The sequence below is a fragment of the Onychomys torridus genome, chromosome 16, assembly GCF_903995425.1.
Source record: "Onychomys torridus chromosome 16, mOncTor1.1, whole genome shotgun sequence".
Taxonomy (NCBI): Eukaryota; Metazoa; Chordata; class Mammalia; order Rodentia; family Cricetidae; genus Onychomys; species Onychomys torridus.
The window spans coordinates 46,551,872-46,568,020 of NC_050458.1; the positions used below are offsets into that span (position 1 = coordinate 46,551,872).

The window sequence follows — 16,149 nt, forward strand, 5'->3', positions numbered from 1 at the left end:
GAACAGAAAGGAAAGTAGCTATCTTTACATCTAACTAGAAAATTCAATAGAAGTGACAAGTTACTTGATCTGTAAAACAAGAACAATACAGAAACACCAAGCAAGCCAGTTGTGGTAGCACACACCTTCATCCCTGCTGCAAGCTGCAGGAAGACATAATAGAATTTAGCTACTATCACAAAAGCTACTTACTTGGAAAAGTCAAGGACTTCTCCAAAGTCAAGCCATGGCTTAAGGAGTCTTGGTGACATTTTAGCTTTTGTAAATATATATATAAAAGCTGGTTCCCAAAATGATTTTTTTGTGTTTCCAAGAACTCCTAACAGTGTATTTATCTAAAATGCCTATCAAGCAATCAAGGCCATAAGAAACGACCTGTCTTCTAGGTCAGGGGATAGCTTTATTTATGGTGCTATTTAGGGTGAGACCCTCCCTTCTTATACAAGGTTACTAATAGACACCTAACTTCTTACCTAACCACTCCTAGGAATGTAGACTGAGCACATAGATCCCCTTTTTGATATACTAAGGGGTCATTAGCACTCAGTTGACCTCCTCCTTTACCACTCCCATTCTGGATTGTAAAAGAAAAGCCTGGTGGTCACTGCCTGAAGAAAATTCTTACCTACCTTTATGACCCTGTAGAATTCAAGCCTGGTAGCCTTGTTCGACCAGGGACTTGCTATTGCTTGGGTTTATAACTGGATTCCTGGGAGACTTAGAAGGAACATGGAGCACTTAGAGGGAAAACGGAGAGGGATAAGGAGGATTTTGACCAAAGAGTATGTGTGGACAAGATGGAAAAAGAGAAAGAGTCAAATGGGGAAGTACTAGCTGAGTAAGAACAAGATGAAAAGGATCTAGATGAGGCAGAATTAAGACGAGAGAATTAAGATAGAACTTAGAGGGAGCAATAGATAAACAAAGAGAGAAATCAGGCAAGAAAGGAGCTAGGCACGAGAACAGAACTGAAGCTGTGTAGGATGTTATGCCAGAGGAATTAAAGCAAGTGGACTATGGAGCTCAGTGCGCTGAGATTCTATTTCCTGAAAACAGTCCTCACTGTTCGTGGTTCTCTCTCGTGAGCCCCTGGCATGTGTAATATTAAGGCTGGTCCCTCAAATATTATACAAGACATCCCAGCACTCAGGAGGTGGAGGGAGAGGCAAAAGGCCTGATCGAAAGCCAAGGCCGGCATGGTTTACTAAGACCCTTACAATGCAAAAACAACACCACAAAGCAGAGTTCCTGTACACCACAAAACATTGCATAAAACAGAAACCAAGCCTAGAGAAGTTCCCAAGACCACCTAAGACTTCCACACACACAAAAAGTAAAATCCTATCAAAGAAACATGAAAAGACTCCCAAGAAAATTTTACGTCATAGATATAAAAATGGCTTTATGTATCTATGTACAACCCAGGACACACAAATCAAAGAAAATGTAATAATGTCTCATTGAGTCTGACATGTTTCACTTAACAAGATTTCCAGATGGACCTATTTTCCAACAAATAATATAATTTCATTCTTCTTTACAGTTTAGTAAAAATCCACTGTGCATACACACATATTTTCTTCTTTCTATATGGTGGCTTGAATGAGCATGACTACCACAGGCTCATTTATTTGCACGCTTGGAGCCAGTTGATAAGCTGGGAAGTAGTAGGAGGTGTGGCCATGTCCTTGTCGGAGGTGTGTTGCTGGGGGTGGGCTTTGAAGTTTCAAAAGCCCACAACCAGGTCCAGTGCCTTTCTCTGCGGGCTGCCTGTGGCTCAGAATATAAAGCTCTCAGCTACTGCTCCAGCAGCCTGTCCCTATCATGATGATAATGAACTAACCCTCTGAAACTGTTAAGAAAGCCCTCAATTCAATGCTTTCTTTGTAAGAGTTGCCTTGGTCATGGTGTCTTTTCACAGCACTAGGAGAACCCTGTCAACTAACTTGGTTATTGTGACAGGGCTGTAATAGGCATGGACATCCAAGTGTGCCTATCTATGGCATGCTGACCTACAAGTCTGTACAATTCTAGAGGGGAATAGCTAGGGAGAGAGAACACCAACATCGGAAGAATAGGATGCACTTCAATCTGTCTTTATGAGGAAATGAAAACAGGCAATTACTCTTATTTGATCAATATACACTATATGCATGTATTGAAATTATCACACCATGCTTGAAAAATAGAGTTTTGTGTTAAAGACAAAAGTAAATTTCTTAGATCTATATCATATTAATTATATTCACTGAACTATTTTAATCTATTTCTAAGTTACTTATTAAATTCTTTTGACAAATTAGAAAACACGTTTTTTGGGGGGTTTTTTGTTGTTGTTGTTGTTGTTGTTGTTTTATGGTTTTTCGAGACAGGGTTTCTCTGTAGCTTTGGAGGCTGTCCTGGACTAGCTCTGTAGACCAGGCTGGCCTCCAACTCACAGAGATCCACCTGCCTCTGCCTCCTGAGTGCTGGGATTACAGGCGTGTGCCACCACCGCCCGGCTCAGAAAACATGTTTAAGAACAAAGTCAGAAACAGTTCAAATAACTAAACAGCATTCTAGACAATTAAATCTACATTCACCCTTGTAGCAAATGTCAAACCTGATACCCTAGTATTTTATTTTTGAAAACAATGCAGAACATCATACACAAACCATACATTCACATGAAGAACAATGTGGATAGGTTAACCAACAGGACTTCAAATGAATCTGGAGCTTGAAATGCCTACACTGACAAGCACACAGTAAGCAAAAACTAACCCTCTTTTCCACAAGGGACAATCAAGTAGAGATGGAGAGTTACTGAAAATCAGTAACTGGGCTGGTGAGGTGTCTCAGCAAGCAAAGGTGCTTGCCACTCTAGTCAAATCTCCCTACCTACCCCATGACTCTTTCTCCTCCCACCCATGAGAGAGGGAGAAGGGAACTGTGAATGACAATAGCCTATACTGGAACAGGAGACCCAGACCATCTAATTCTAAAATGTATTTGAAAAAACAAAACACCAAGAACGGCTAAAATATTCATCAAGTTTCATGAGTCCTTATCCTGCCAGATAACCAGACTTAGTACACAGCTGCATAAGACAATGTGGCATTAGTACTGAGAAAGGAATTAAGGCATGCAGAATAGAGTCCCCAGAGGGTCACACACAGTGAGCAGTATGTCAGCGCTGATGAAAACAAACTCCAATAAAAGTTCTGTTGAGTAAATGAATGACAAACTCCAAAACTTTGGTCATGACGATATACTCCTGTAATACTAGCAATTGGGAGATTGAAACTATAGAACCACCTTATTTGAGGACAGTTTGGGCTACGTGAGATGCTCAAATAAATAGATACATACATACATAAATGATCAGAAGGAGGAGCTTCAGATATAGGTTGGTTGAGTGCTTGCCTAGCATGTACAAAGCCCTGGATTTCATCACCAGCATCCCATAATATCGGGCATAGTGGCAAAACCTGTATTTGAAGCAATTGAGCAGCTAAAGCAAAAATTTCCAAGTCAGCCTGAATTAAGAGACCCTGTCCCAAAAAAAGAGGTGGGAGGAGAAGCATAAGAAAGGAAAAAGACAACTTAAGAAAAATGGGAAAGGTCTGAACAGGACTGCACAAATGCCCACCGATGACCAAATTGACCAGAATATGCTCAAGCTTCTTTTCTGTCAGGATAATGTAAGCTAAAAGCCACAAAAACCGACTGCTTTATATATGACTAGCAAAGATGACTCTGACAAGACCAGGTGCTGAAGATTATAAATGACTGTTTATAAACTTCTTCCCTTAGCAGAGATCACAAGACATTTGAAGACGTACTGTCACCCTTTGGAAAGCCACTGATCATAGTTTATTTAAACTGTTTTCCACACCTCTTTCCCCAAGTGCCAGTTTTCACCTCTTTGAGGAGGAACTCTGTGTAATAAAAGCATTTGAAAAATAATGTGCCACCAGATATTCCATCAAAAGACAATTTTAAGCCAGAGATGATGACACATGCCTTCAATCCCAGTACTTGGGAGGTAGATGCAGGCAGATCTGTGAGTTCAAGGCCAGCCTGGTCTACAAAGTGGGTTCCAGGACAACTAGGGCTGTTATACAAAGAAATTTGTCTTGAAAACAAAAACAAAAAGACAAATCTAGGGGGTTCAATAGTTAAGAGCACTGGCTACTTTTCCAGAGCACTTCTTAGTTCAAGTCCCAGCACCCACACGGGGGCTCACAACTGTCTGTAAACATCAGGCATGCACATGGTGCACAGATATATTTGCAGACAAAAATACTCATACATGAGTTGGGGATTTAGCTCAGTGTAGAGTGCTTGCAAGGCCCTGGGTTTGATCCTCAGCTCAAAAAAAAAAAAAGGGGGGGGGGATACTCATACAAATAAAAAATCATCCCAGAAAGACAATCTAATTAATTGTAGATATATACTTTAGGAGAACAAGATTACAGATTAATCAAACCAAAGTAATTTTAAATAAGTAAAACAAAATACAAGATTTCAGAGATTATCATTAAAACTACCATGGAAATTTGCAAATATTTTAGGTAGTAAGATTGAAAAATGTGCCAAAATGCTGTAAGTCAACACACACACACACACACACACACACACACACACACACACACACACACGCTCAGACACACACACACGCTCAGACACCTGTACACATTAAATAAAAACTTTAAAGAAAAAAAGACTGCTACTTATCATGTAGTTCTTGTGTGAGTAATGTTATAAAATAATCTCAAACCCGGGAAATTTCACTTTCCTAAAATAAGTCATTAAACTTACCTCTGCGTTGTCATCTCCCATCTCTTGAGGGGCATCAGTGTCTGGCTCAATTACACCCTCACTGTCAATTTCTACAAAAGTTGAAAACCATGAAATTAAAACCTAAATTAAAAGTGTGGGATAGGCTAATAGTCATTTCTTACTTTAAACTATTAAAATCAGATGAACTGATCGTGGTACAGTCCAAGGGTAAAATACTTGCCTAGTGTGTTGGAGGTTATAGATATTTAGAATAACACCTCAGAAAGACAATGAACTAGTTGCTAGTATAACTATGAGCTAGTTTCACTTGAACTTGGATACATTATAAACTACTTCCCTGTTAAAAGTACCTACTAATAACTATTAGTAGGTAAGCCTACTACTTAGGGGTAAGTAAGCTGGAGAGATGGCTCTGGGGTTAAGAGCATTGGCTATAGCTTAAATCATGCTGGGATCAAGATAAATGGGCCTCAGCAGTTAGTGTTCCTGGAGTTGTGTCCATGCCGGTGGATGCCCACACACTCCAGAAGAGACTTCTGCCCTCTAGGGTTCTCCCATTGTGCTGTAAGCCTGTATTTAAGACCTCCTCCCTCCTTCAATAAATGGCATTCGGCATTCAAAAAAAAAAAGAGCGTTGGCTATTCTTTCAGAGGACACAGATTTGATTCCTAGCAACCACGTGATGGCTCTCAACTATCCATCAACTCCAGTTCCAGGCAATCTGATGTCCTCTTCTGGCTTCTGAGAGCAACAGGTATGCACATGGTGTATACACACACATGCAGACACTTGTACACATCAAATACAAACTTTAAAAAAAGACTACTACTTAGTTTGTTAGGCTAAATCAGACAGTTATTGTAGTGATAATGATGGTAATGTGCACAGTGTATTACATATAACCACACCACTGGTTTAGTCCATCTCCAAAATTCCCTTGGGAAAAATTTGGGGTCAGAGAGATGACTCATTGGGTGAGTGCTTCCTGCAAAGCCTGAAGTTGAGTTCCTTCTCTCAACTCCACACAGTGAAGGAGAAAACTGACTCCCAAGACTTTTCTCTGACCTCCATGAAACCTTCCCCCATGAGCAAATTAATAAGCTCCTCTAAAAATTTTTTCAGAAATGTACCACAATGTTTTTTAAAGACATTAATGCAGACAGTACAAATTATAGAGTAATTGTAGCTAATGACAAAATACTATTTAATTTTAATACAATTAAACTTTAAAAATCAGGTGTACACAAATTCTATAAAACAGAGGAAAACGTCTGTAGGTCAGTTTTATAACCAAACCAGTACATAAAACTAGCCACCTGGCACTCAGGAGGCTGAGGCTGGAGGACTGCCTCAAATTCAAGGCCACTTGTGCTATACAGTTCCAGATCATCCTGGGCTACAAATTGAGAGGCTCCAACAAAAACTGCTTAACAAAAATACCACCCAAGGTTACCTAAACATATTCCGTGTGCTCACCTAGATCACTCTCCTCACTTGACAGTTCATCCGTCTTTATGTTTTCCTCTGTCTTAGTATCTCTTTTTTCTTCCTAGCAGAAGAAAATTGAATAGTGCGATCAGTACTTAAAAAACATCCTGGCTTCCCTTTATGATGGACTGTAACCTATCAGCTGAAATAAACCTCTTCCTCCCCAAATTGTTTCTGGTCATGGTGTTTACAAAGCAACAAAAAGCCACTACACCTATAGTTTGAGGTTTTGAGACAAGTCTCTGTGTGTAGCCTTGACTGTCCTGGAACTTTCTCTATAGACCAGGCTGGCCTCAAATTCAGAGATCCACCTGTCTCTGCCTCCCCAGCACTGAGATTAAAGGTGTGCACCACCATAACCATGCAACACCCAGCTTTTTATTTAAGTATGGGCTGGGAATCCAGACTCAGTCTCTCATGTAAAAAGTAAAGCATGTGTTTAAAAACTGAGCCATCTTGTTTGTGAGCTTTCATTTGTTCTTTTTGTTGGGAGTAAGGTCTCACTAGGTAATCCAGTATGGCCTGGAGCTCATTATGTAACACAAGATGACCTAAATTCTCAGTCCACTTGCCTCTGTCTCTCTCACAAGTGCTGAGATTACAAGCATCTATCATCACATCTGGATTATAACTTCTATTTTCTTTTCTAAATAATTAAGCCTTTAGGGCTCCAAGTAAAACAGATTTTTCCCATCAATTAGACAACTAATTAGAAAACTGGGGGTGGGGGTGAGTACAGGAGAAATGAAAACTATTGAAGAATGTGTTAAGTGTTATTTGCCCCTTCATATCCAAACTTCAACAATAAGCAACCTCCCCCAATCTTGCATGCCATTCTGCCAAGTGTGCTAAAACAAAACCATGATTCTATTCTTCATCCTTGGCAATCTCCCCTCAGGTAGCAGGAAGGGAGAATGAGAATGCTCTGAGGCATTTATTTCCTCGTGCTGCTACTAAAGAGACAAAGAAGAGCAGTACAGAGTTTACTATTTACAAGCTATTAAACACACAGGCAGTATTATTATGAAACAGCTGGCATCCGACTCCAAATTCTCAGTTTTTTTTTTTTTTTGAGCTGAGGATCGAACCCAGGGCCTTGTGCTTGCTAGGCAAGCGCTCTACCACTGAGCTAAATCCCCAACCCCAAATTCTCAGTTTTAAACCAGCTTCCAGATTTGAATTAAGAGAAAAATTTAATAGCCAACAAATTTAAAAGATCATACTTCTAAATGGGGACATCAGGAATAATAAAACTTGTGAACAGCAATTTAAAAAAATTACTAGTGTGTTATCCTTAAACAAACGAAAGAAATTTGAACTTACCTTGGTATTTTCTTCTGACTTAGTTTTATGAGTGGCAGGTGGTACTTTACCCCCCATGCTTAAAAATAAGAAAAGATAGTTGTTTAGAATATTGAGCATAAGATCACTAAAAAACAATGAACTTATCCTAAAAAAGGTTAAATGTTTCGATAAGCTTTCTTTCTTTCGTTTTTTTTTTTTTTTTTTTTTTTTTGGTTTTTCGAGACAGGGTTTCTCTGTGTAGCTTTGCGCCTTTCCAGGAACTTACTTGCTTTGGAGACCAGTCTGGCCTTGAACTCACAGAAATCCGCCTAGCTCTGCCTCCCAAGTGCTGGGATTAAAGGTGTGCACCACCACCGCCCGGCCTCAATAAGCTTTCAAAGCTTAGAATACACTCTCAATTAATATGAATGCTTGTTATGAGTAAGGTTGTTGGCTTCAAATGGTTTTAGCACACTAGTTAATAAAACCTTTCCCTGTCTCTTATGAGCCTAGTAAACTCCTACTCTAGCTCTCGGCAGAGAAGTCAATACATATCCAATGACAAAACCATTCCCTAAGGCATTAGCTCAGAAACAGGGAATAGGACACATCTGAATGGCAGAATTTGAGGTTGACTTGTGGCAAGAGTAAACAGGAGCTCGGTAGTAAAGTGACTACCTACCATGCAGGGGTCGTCACTTGGTTCTTTATAAAGCCCCTCTTCCCAAATAGTATGGGACAATATAAAAATAGTAAAATTCAAAGAAGAGGAGAAGACTACAAAAAGATTAATTTTACATGCTTGCTTTGTTTTAGATTTGAGTCAACAGTAGAATGCCTAAGTGGCTGATGGGTAAAAACAAACCAGCAAAAACAAAAGAAATTTAAGGATTTAACATGTAAAAAATACTACAAAACACCCTTAAATGTCATTTTTTTAAAAGATTTATTTATTATGTATACAATGTTCTGCCTAAATGTATGCCTGCACACCAAAAAGAAAGCACCAGAAGCTGGGCAATGGTGGCACACACACCTTTAATCCCAGCACTTGGGAGGCAGAGGCAGGCAGATCTCTGTGAGTTTGAGGCCAGCCTGGTCTACAGAGTGAGATCCAGGAAAGGCGCAAAGCTACACAGGGAAACCCTGTCAAAAAGAGGGCACCAGATCTCATTATAGATGGTTGTGAGTCACCATGTGGTTGCTGGGAATTGAACTCAGGACCTTTGGAAGAGCAGCAGGTGCTCTTAAGCTCTGAGCCACCTCACCAGCCCCTTGTCATTTTATTGTTGTCCTGTGTGGTGTGACAGTGCAAGTGTACAAATGGAGGTGAGAAGACAACGTCAAGGAGTTAGTTCTCTTCTACACGGAGATCTCAGAATCAACCCAGGTCATCAGGTTCAGCTAGCAAGCAAGCATTGCTACCTGCTGAGCCATCTTACCAGACCACCACTTCTTTTATGACTAGGGCTGTACTACCCACATTGACATTCCTTCTCATCAGTAGAATCTGCATGTAAAGTGTGTATCTAAGCTGAATTTAGATGGGCATCAGTTTCCAAGTTCTTTACACCAAGTTATCAGCAATGCATGAAAATTGTAGTTATTCAATCCTAGAGTTTGCTATTACCACTCAAATTTTCCAGCCTTTCTCAGACAGTTAAATTTCATTGTTTTAAGTTCCTTTTCATATAATGTTGACCATCTGAAGAGCCATTTTTTAATAATCAACTCTCATCCAGGTATGTATTACATTATCTTATTCATGGGCATTCTTTTGTCTTCTGTTCACAAGCCTGGGTCAGTTTCATGTGTTGCAAAAATCTTCTCTAGGGCTGGAGAGATGGCTCAGAGGTTAAGAGCACTGCTTGCTCTTCCAAAGGTCCTGAGTTCAATTCCCAGCAACCACATGGTGGCTCAAAACCATCTGTAAGGAGATCTGGTGCCCTCCCTTGGCCTGCAGGGATACGTGGTACAGACAGAACACTGTACACATAATAAATAAACCTTAAAAAAAAAAAAAAAAATTCTCTCATCTGTGGCATGCCTTGATAGGATGAATGGCACTGGTTACTGGTGGAGAAGTCACGAGCCACGACCATGACGAACATTAATGTCTTTTAATAAACCCAACATGAAAACAAGTTCAAATGCAAAGCAGCAAATGGAAAAGAAAATCTATTTTTTTTTTTTTTGCTTTTCTAAAAAAAGTTTAGTTCCTTGAGAAATGTTCTTGAAAAGGCCCTTAATTGACAGTTCTCAAATCGGACTCTAGTGAAAAGATGTATTTTTATTTTGTTTAGGTGTTTGTCTGCATGTATGTATATGCACCAAGTGCATGACTGGTACCCCTGGAAGCTAGAAGAGGGTGTCAGATCCCTTGGGACTAGAATGACACACAGTTGTGAGCAATGGCATGGGTGCTGAGAATTATACATGGGTACTCAGGAAAGAAGCCAATACTCCTAACAGCTAACACATCTCCCCTGCCCCTGGTTTTACTAAGAGTGTAACTACAAAGCCTAAGATAACCTTGAACTTTTGATCTTCCTACATCTTCTAATGTATGTCATCATATTAACCAAATTGGCATTTCTTTTTAAGGACCATTCAAGAAAAAATGTGCCGTTTTTCTGATCTAATCATATACACACATACCCTATGGTGATATTTTATTTGTGCTGAAATGTGATTTTATTTGTATGTTAATAAAGTTGCCTGGAGGGTCAGAGCTAATAGTGAGCCATTTAGCAGAAGTCTGCCAGTGACAGCACACACCCTTAATCCCAATCACATGACAGGCAGAATCTGTGTTCAAAGACACAGCCAGCATAGACACACGCCTTTAATCTCAATACCAACCAGAGACCTGGAGGTCTGTATAGACAGGCAGTGATGAGGAGGTCATGTGGTTGGGTTTATAACCAATGAGAAGGCAGAACAGAAAGTCAATAAAAAGACAGATACACAGGAAGTAGGTGTCTCTTTCTCAGGGGAAGGATGGCAGCAGCTGGTAAGTTAAAGGCTATTCGCTAGTGCTCTTACATTTGGCTCTATGTTTATTTAATAAGACCATTCAGAAGTACACCTACAATACCCCTTCTATGACTCAATATACTCAATAATGGTTCCTATATGACAAAAGATCACATGGAGGTGTGGGGATGACACAAGTTTTTAATCCCAGCACTCAGGAAGTTGAGCCAGGTGGATCTGTGAGTTCAATGCCAGCCTGTTCTACAGAACTAGTTCTAGGACAGCCACGACCACACACAGAAACACTGGCTTGAAAAAGAAAAAGAAAGAAGATTACATGATCCAAAATGCCTTAATTTCCAATTCAGGAGAGCAAAATGATTTAATAACACCAGGAACATTTCTACATTAAAAGACAAAACCTTTCAAAGTTACACAGTAACCAAACACTGGCTCTTTGAAGTTAAATTTTAATGAAGACCCAGGGCTTCTTAAACTGTGTTTTTCCTAAATCCAAACTGCACTGTCAGGAATGACAGTGACTGCAGGGTGACATCCAAACAGTTACAACAGCTTCACTCTGTGAAGTAAGAGCCCTGCCAAGAAATCTAATTCTCAGAAAAGCTCAGACAAATCCAAATTGAGGGGAATGCTAAAACATCTGGCTTGTAATACTCAAATTGTCAAAATCACGAGAAAGCCAAGATAAAAATGAAAACTTTAAGAATGAAAAGGAAACAGGGTAACAGAATGCACTTGTAATTCTACTGGTTGGAAAGTATTAACTCATCCTTATTAGTTGTCTGACTTGGATGGCTGCATTGTACAGTCTGTCATTATTAGTAGGAAACAAACACTCAATGAGACTGAGCATGGTGGCAGCCTACTGTCAGGAATCAATTTTGAACCAAAAATTGTTCCAAAATTCAAAAATTAAACAGAAGAATTTCCGCTATACCTCATATTTCTCACATTCCAAATTGTAGTTCACTACTCCAAGTCCGAGCCAATTTTAAATGTAGATTATTTTGATCAATATTCTCAATGTTCCAAAATTTAGAATAAGCTAGCTTTCTGAAAAAGTTGACATTTGGACTTTTTCAGCACAGAGGTTTTATTGCTGTTGTTTTTTAATCACCCATCAGGCAGGAAAGGGAAGAAACTTTCCTCAAATATTATCACATAAAGCTTCATCATAATTCTCTTGAGAGTTAGAATCTTCAATCTGCTTTGTGCTATTATTTAAGCACATGTACAAACACTGGAGTGTTACAGTCTAAATTCTATATTGAGGGTAGAAATGCATTCTATCCACTTTCAAATATTTACTCAGTGGTGTTCTATGAACTATGCTATAGAGTAGAACATAAAGACATATCCTGGGGCTTAATTATCACCAAGTTCAATGATTAAAGTAGGCATAAGACACAAAGAAAAAGTAATTAAATCGGAGAATATGGTGTCAGACAATGGTACCCTCTCAATAAAGAGTAGAACAAAAGTATAACAAAAATGTGTTTAAAAGAACAGTTTACCTGGATTCACACTTATTACTGTGAATTCAGATTTGGTTCTATTTCTTTGTGTATTTTTTTTTTTTTTTTTTTTTTTTGAGACAAGGTCTCACTAGCCTTGATGGCCTGGAGCTACCCTCTAACTCAAGAGATTCACCTGTCTTTACCTCCCAGATGCTAGGATAAAGATGTGTGTCACCCATACTCAGCATCTTGTTATCTTTACTTCAATCTAAGTTGAGGCTAGATTGGGTGGGCATGTGGCACAATTGGTAGAGTTACTTGGCTAGGGTGCTCTGAATTCAGTCCCCAGCACTGAACTTCCATTCTTGTTTATGGGATCATTTTAATTGTGATTGCATCATTTCTTTCTCCTCTGCATCCTTGTCAGCCATTGCAAATTGGGCTAAATACAGAGACTTCTAGATCCAGGATACTCATGATATTAACATTCCTGTTAGTGTGTTATTAATAACATTGTTATTAATCATATTAATTAACATAGAGTTGAAACAATTTCAGAGTTCTCTTTGATATAAGAATTCATTGGAGGGCGGTGGTGGGGCACACCTTTAATCCCAGCACTTGGGAAGCAGAGCCAGGCGGATCTGTGAGTTCAAGGCCAGCCTGGGCTACCATGTGAATTCCAGGAAAGGCGCAAAGCTACACAGAGAAACCCTGTCTCAAAAAACAACAACAACAAACAAAACCAAAAACCAAAAACCAACCAGAAGAATTCATTGGTTAACTGGGCAGTACTTGAGAGGCAGAGGCAGCCAGACCTCTGAGTTCAGGGCCAGCCATGGCTACACAGAGAAACCCTGTCTTCAAAACAAACACAAAAAGAATATCTTTAACTTTTTTTTTAAAAATCATCCCCTCTTCCTCCCTAAGAAGAATGAAGGAAAACAAAAACCCCAGTATTCTTCCCTTGGAATGTCTGTTAGACCTAGAATTTTAGTAACAATTTGTTTACTTGGGGGCCCTTCTTTAACAAGATACAGTGGATCAAAGAACAGAAATATCTGAAGCTTTAGGATTAACAAACTGTTTATCAGGGAAAAACCACTAAAATCTAGTCCTCCATTTTTTTTTTTCTGGTTTTTTGAGACAGGGTTTCTTTGTGCAGTTTGGTGCCTGTCCTGGATCTCGATCTGTAGACCAGGCTAGCCTGGAACTCACAGGGACATGCCCTGCTGAATGCTGGGATTAAAGGAGTGCGTCATTGCCACCTGGCCCAGTCCTCAATTCTTAGTCCTAACAATTATCTAAGGCCACCTGTGGACTTTGTTTTTAGAAAGCAAAGATTAAAAGAAAAACAGGATTGCTGAAGGGTTCAAAGCCATGTCCCACAAGTTCGCCACTAGCCCTACAAAATAGGAGTCTCTTCCATTGTTTTCATAGTCACTACAATAATAATTTTTACAGTTCTACTTAACACAAGTAAAATCCTAGAACAGCTGTAAAACTGACAGAGAAAAAGAAGAGGTTTAACAGGTCAAAAATCCCACCACACAAAACACTGACATTTTAACTTGCTTCCTGAGAAAATGTGTGTTCAAAGAAATATTTTTTTGGTAATCAAAAGTCCCATTTTACCCATAGAAAATGACTTCTCCAGTTTACTGCTCACGTCTTAAAGCAGCTCCTATTCCCCTCTTGAAATGCAACTTTAGCGTGTGTTTTATTCTTTGAGGGGTGGGAGTGGGTTTCATCTTTAATCAGGGTCCTGCTATGTTTGGCCAGGCAGTAACTGGAAACTCGGGAACATGCTACCCCACGGTTCCCACTGACAATCCCCTGCTGGCGGGTGTTTCTTCCTTTTTCCCACGGGAGGGTATACTGGAACTTGCACTAAGCTTCCCACTAGCAGTCACTTTTAAAAGAATCCTTCCTGCCGGGCGGTGGTGGCCCACGGCTGTATTCCCAGCACTCGGGAGGCAGAGGCAGGCAGATCTCTGTGAGTTCAAGGCCAGCCTGGGCTACAAAGAGAGTTTCAGGAAAGGCTCAAAGCTACAGAGAGAGACCCTGGCTGGAAAAACCAAAAACAAACAAACGAATCCTTCCTGGACAAGATCTGCAGCTCTCCTTTTGTCGGCTGAACAGCCTCCCCTCCAATAGGTAGATTGCTAAACTGTTAAAAAGTAATTCTCAAAACAAATTTTGTACCATTCATCTGTCCTCTCTTCCCCACCCCCTTCTCTTTGGTTTCTTGAGAGATGATTTCTCTGTGTAGCCCGGGCTGTCCTGAAACTCCATCTGTAGACCAGGGAGGCCTGGAACTCAGAGATGCGCCTGCCTCTCTACCTGCTGGGATTAAAGATTGCACCACCACCCCCAAGCTCACCTGTACTTGGATATTAGAAGGGCTGAAGTGGGCCCATTCAAAACAGACCTCTTTAGAATAATCAGCCTTGGACCACAACTCTTCTGTTAACACTCGAAAGAGAAGCATCAGCTTTGCTCTTTGGTGGGATTTAAAACAAGGGTTGGAGAGATCATAGTTCAGCAACTCAGAGCACCTGGGTTTTTTTCCAGCACCCACACGGGAGTTCACAACTGTCTCTGACAACAGTTCCAAAGGACTGGAGACCTACTCTGGCTTCACGAGAAGGCGCGTGGTGCGCTTGTGCAAGCAAAACATACAACTGCATCTTTCTAAAACAATCTTTAATCACATAAAAGGGTCCTTCCTAGGTGGGAGTATCAGGGATGTGGTGAGGCTCCCTAAGTAAAGCCACTTCCTCTTTGTCAAAGGAACAGAATCTGAGTTTCTCCTGTCCCTGGAAGGACACTATATTCTAAACCACCCAAAACATTACATACTGGGGCTAGAGAGATCGCTCAGTGATTAAGAGTATTTGCTGCGGTGGCGCACGCCTGAAAGGCAGAGCCAGGAGGATCTTTGTGAGCTCGAGGCCCGCCTGATCTACAGAGCGAGATCCAGGAAAGGCGCAAAGCACAAAGCTACACAGAGAAACACTGTCCCGAAAAACAAAAACAAACAAAAAAACCCACAGTATTTGCTGCTCTTACAGTGGCCCGCAAGCAGCATTACCGGCACCCACAAGAATAGTGGCGTACAGTCATCCATAACTCTACTTCCAAGGGATCCAATGCCCTCTTCGTCCCTCCCTGGGCCCCAGGCATGCATATACTTGCAAAACACTCAACACACATAAAATAACCTAAAAAATGAAACAGCTAGTATGTCCACAAATGTCTTTAATCCCAATATTTGACAGAAACAGGTGGATCTCTGTGAATTTGAGGCCAGTCTGGTCTACATAGCAAGTTCTCAGTATGCAGAGCTACATGGTGAGATCCTGTCTCCAAAAAAAAAAAAAAAAAAAAAAAAATTTAAAAAAAAATCACATATTATTTATTGGGGCTCCTCCTAAAAAGTTAACCCAACTGGGCTTGTCAATCAATCACCTGGCCAGAAAACCACCTCTCGGAAAAGCTGATTGATCTAAAGACATGCAAAAGCAATGAAATAATTAACAAAGTAAGGCCCAGAAGCCCTTCCCTCCACACAGCCGCTTTCAGACCTCCACAGCTAAGCCTGTTTTCCTTTCGGGGTTCTAATTAAAAAATATAACTTCACCTTTCCCCCATCTCTTCCTTGGATATTAACTAAAGTCCTTAACAAGCTCAACCTGACACTGAATTCTCACTTTTCCTGAAGACTCTCCCCCATTTCTACGACTCCTGCTTATAAGCGTCCACTGCTGACCCTAATTCAGAAGGCATGACTTAACTTTATCTTCGCCCCGCCTCCTCCCGGGCAGCTGCAGAGATTTAAAGCTTGCCTGCACTGTTTTTTTTTTTTTCCCCCAAATTCTAATGATCCCTTCCTTCTAATCCTGTTCTAAAAATCTTTTTATCAACGAGCCTGATGCATCGAAAGGGGAAACCAATCCCCGAGTAATACTGTTTCCCAGCAGCTGGGACACGATCTACTCAGGGAATTCCTCGTACGCAGGCGAAATACTCTCTAGTTAGTCCTGCAAGCACGCTGGTCTTTGAAAAACCATTTTGCTACAGAGTCTGAAGTGACAGCGCTGCGCTAACGTGGGTATAAATGATTTCCAACACAACT

At 40.4% G+C, this 16,149-nt stretch overlaps 1 protein-coding gene across 1 annotated transcript in view; it reads right to left on the reverse strand.

Moving 5' to 3' along the window:
* Positions 1-16,149, reverse strand: part of St13 (ST13 Hsp70 interacting protein) — a 36,303-nt gene that overhangs the window by 19,387 nt on the left and 767 nt on the right. Inside the window, exons 2-4 of the mRNA XM_036208409.1 lie at positions 7,597-7,654; positions 6,262-6,334; positions 4,804-4,874 (exon numbers count right to left, since the gene is read on the reverse strand). Of these exons, the coding sequence (XP_036064302.1) occupies positions 4,804-4,874; positions 6,262-6,334; positions 7,597-7,654 (202 nt within the window). The remainder of the gene's footprint in view (positions 1-4,803; positions 4,875-6,261; positions 6,335-7,596; positions 7,655-16,149) is intronic.